Genomic DNA, 3,467 nt, shown 5'->3' on the forward strand with positions numbered 1-3,467 from the left:
ATGCCCCTTAGTTTTCTGGGAATTAAGTTTAAACCACGCGGTCAAAACCCGTGCGGTCCCACCGATCTCAACCTCTTTAAACTGGACTTCGTTCTATCAAACTGCAGCACTTAGATAACTTATGCAGGTCTGTAAATGCCATTTGGTTATTTGCTCCCATTAACCCGACCTCCACATGGGTTCAGCAACAGAGACGAAGCCAGGAGTCACCAAGAAAAATGTGTGCGCAAAGGATAGTAAAATAGTATAGGTACTCTTACCACGGGCGTGGAGGATTTAAGCTATGAAATCGGTAATCTAGGCGTCCGTTTCCAAGCTAAACATACCAGTGAACTTGTAGTGGTCTGGCTACCCAATTAGTTGCTTTACCAGAAGTGTGGGGCAAAGAAATAGATGGGGTATACAATAACAAAGAGGTCAGATGGAACAGACTCAGTAATAGTTGCTCTCTTTAAAATAGTTCGTCGCTGGCCCAGGTGAGCGAATAAGCAATATTACAATTATGGTGGTCCAGGGGTCTTCTACTGAACAGTTTCCACATATAATGGATTCCGAAGTTGGTCTAAAATGTCTTGATACCAGAGTTAGCACATAAGACTCGCGAATGACCGCTACAAGCGCAAACGTAGTCAGAAAAGAGAGTCGAAGCACGTGAAAACGTTCGCATTGCGTGAATTTTTGTACAAGTGCGCGTTTCTGTAGCTTTTTCGTATTAAAACAAAAATGATCATGCAACTGACGGAATAGGTAGTGTTACAATGAAAGCAAAATGTGGGTGCAAAACACCAAAACTTCATCGGTTTCAGGAAGGACAGATTCCTGAAAACAACTCACGAATGTCCGGATACCAGTAGACCCTAAAACCATACCGATTACTCGACAGAGAACCTGGCAATCATCCAGGTTAGTCAATTATTCAATCAATTCAGCACAAGTTGATGCGTGTTGAGGCATGTCATAGAGGCCCGACTGAACATGATAAGTGTTCAGGTATTTTGTAGGAGCACGGTCGAAGTTTAGGTTTGTTCAATAAACGCCGATCAGGTACCTTGAATATGGAAGCGCCATTTAAATGGCGGAAGGCCGTTGTAACGTTTGCGCTAGTTGGTTGCGATAAAGCTTTGTGTTCTTTGTCGTGGAGTCTTTTCCCGACACTGAGGCACTGGAGCAGGGACACCAGCCAGATACAACAAAAGAAACAGCCTGCTTTCCACGCGACATAAGGAGGCCTATAAGCAACCAAGAGTTAACCTTAAAACTGCTATTACAAAACCGTAAAATAAATCCGGCGCAACAATTTTGGGACGAGAAGAATTGGGAAAGAAATTGCAGTCAAGTCCTAATGTTGACACGAAATTCTAACTTTTGGTAAATGAGAAGGATAATGCTCAATCGGTCTAAAGTGAGCTGGACAGATGTGTGTCCAGAATGAAGAATAAGAGTTTCTCCACTTCACAGCAGTATAAATAGATCATGTCTACGAAGACATATTCCTCACCTCTCTGGGCTACTTTAAGTACATAAAAAAGCAGATATCTTTTTAGACCCTATTTTTGAAGCGTACAACTCGGTACACACCTGTATATTCAAACGTTTACGTTGTGCGGAATCGGTTATGATAGTATAAATTACCCATTCCACCTCGCTGACAATGCGGCTACCAAACTGGATAGTAGAAGTGACAACGGCGGAAGTAACTCAGAAGGATTACAACGCACACTGACAAGGCTTGTGTGATTTCATTCCAGCACTGTTTTCTTGTGGTTCCAACTGACTGGTCCAAGTTAGAGGCAGGTGAGGTATTGGTGGTTTACCAGCGGCGCAGAATGAAAATACAAGAACTTACATACGAATGAAAGAAACAGAAAGGGGCGATTAATGGGCTAATTAAGCGTAACGCAGTGTCCGGGATGAGCTAATAGGTGAACTGTTCACTGCCATAAGTAAAGCAAAACTATGGATGGGTGACACCTCTTAAAATACGGACAGGATTATGGTTGATGTGGGTAGCAGGGAAAGAAGGGTACGTGATTGGAAACGACAAGGTTTTTGGTGAAAAGGTCATCGATTTTTCCGGAACACAGCGCTAAGATTCTGGTACAACTTTGGTAGTCAAATGGGCCGGAGGTATTTCCGTTACTACGGTTGGGCTGCCTTTGTGCTCTGTCGTATGTATTACACGGTTAACTGTGGCGGACTAGGAAATTGTCAGTGCGTTTGAACAAATTGACAAGCAAAGTAACCAATACAAAATCACAAAATCACAGTAATAAAAAAATGAGTAGGCAAATGAGGACTCACGAATACGTAGATCCAGTATTCCACTATACCGATCCAAATGCAGTAACAGGCTGTGAAAGGAATATTCACTCGTAGAACTTTTTCACAGATGATTCACGTGTGAGTGATATATTCCACGATAGAGTTATTCACGGCTGAAAAATGTCACGGTGATTTAATATGACGTTCAACGTTTGACGCAAACACAGAGATCTGGTCCCACTAGTTCAGCAGTAAGAAAACAATCCAACTGAGCGTAAATACACTCGTTCAGCAAAAAGTCAGCAGGCCACACCGGAGAATTGTGCATTCGTAACAATGGAACAAACGTCATGATAAAATATGTACGACAGTAACAAAGTGTAGTTTTAGTTCAGGAACAATGACAAATTTGACAACGGATTACAGACATTACATAACCGTGGATGGGCGGTAGGTATCGTGATCCTTCATCCATATAAATGTTGAATGCGCGATAAAGTTATTAGAAGAATGGGACTCACGTTTGTCAACGGTCGCCTTCTCTTGGTTGGTCTTGTACAAGGGAACTTCGCATAAGTGGAATAGGTTATCAAAGTGCTGCAGTTTGATAGAACGAAGTTCAGTTTAAAGAGGTTGAGATCGGTGGGACCGCACGGGTTTTGACCGCGTGGTTTAAACTTAATTCCCAGAAAACTAAGGGGCATGTAATAGAAACGCTAAATCTTGAGCTGCTCCGAGGACACTGAAAATCAGCTAAGGCGAACGCGATGCGCATTATTTCAGACCAGATTAGCTTCTCAGCTGTTGGGCTGTTCCCAGAGATTGGCAGCTGGATTGAAGGCGTTTCATCGTCAATGTAGGTGACACCGCCAGCGCGGGGTGACTTTGAATATTCTTCTTCTTCACACAGTTTTTAAGCCGCCTCTAATCGAGTGATTGGGTACTTCTGGCGTAAAACTATCAGTCAACTTGTATCATCCGTTATGTTGACAATGAAATTCCCCACGTTTATTATGCCCCCATTTGTAACCCCCGCCCCATTTTTGTGTTTAGTGTGTATATATGAACTGACGTTTGTTTGTCCTTACCACTTCACCCATTTGGCCTTGAGGTCATCCGGCCATTTGTATCTGACTTTGCACGTGTGACTGTCGCACGTTGGAGCCTGTTTGCTCCCTTGCTTTGCACTTTTGAAGTCCAAGCGG

The 3,467-nt window shown here is 43.0% G+C and overlaps 1 protein-coding gene across 1 annotated transcript in view; it reads right to left on the minus strand.

The window, feature by feature from the left end:
• T265_10253 (hypothetical protein) overlaps nucleotides 1–3,467 on the minus strand; it is a gene marked incomplete at both ends in the record, with an annotated part of 15,570 nt that overhangs the window by 8,563 nt on the left and 3,540 nt on the right. Inside the window, one exon of the mRNA XM_009176570.1 lies at nucleotides 2,784–2,859. Coding sequence (XP_009174834.1) covers nucleotides 2,784–2,859 — 76 coding nt within the window. The remainder of the gene's footprint in view (nucleotides 1–2,783; nucleotides 2,860–3,467) is intronic.

Source organism: Opisthorchis viverrini (genome assembly GCF_000715545.1).
Source record: "Opisthorchis viverrini unplaced genomic scaffold opera_v5_356, whole genome shotgun sequence".
In the NCBI taxonomy this organism is placed as follows: domain Eukaryota; kingdom Metazoa; phylum Platyhelminthes; class Trematoda; order Opisthorchiida; family Opisthorchiidae; genus Opisthorchis; species Opisthorchis viverrini.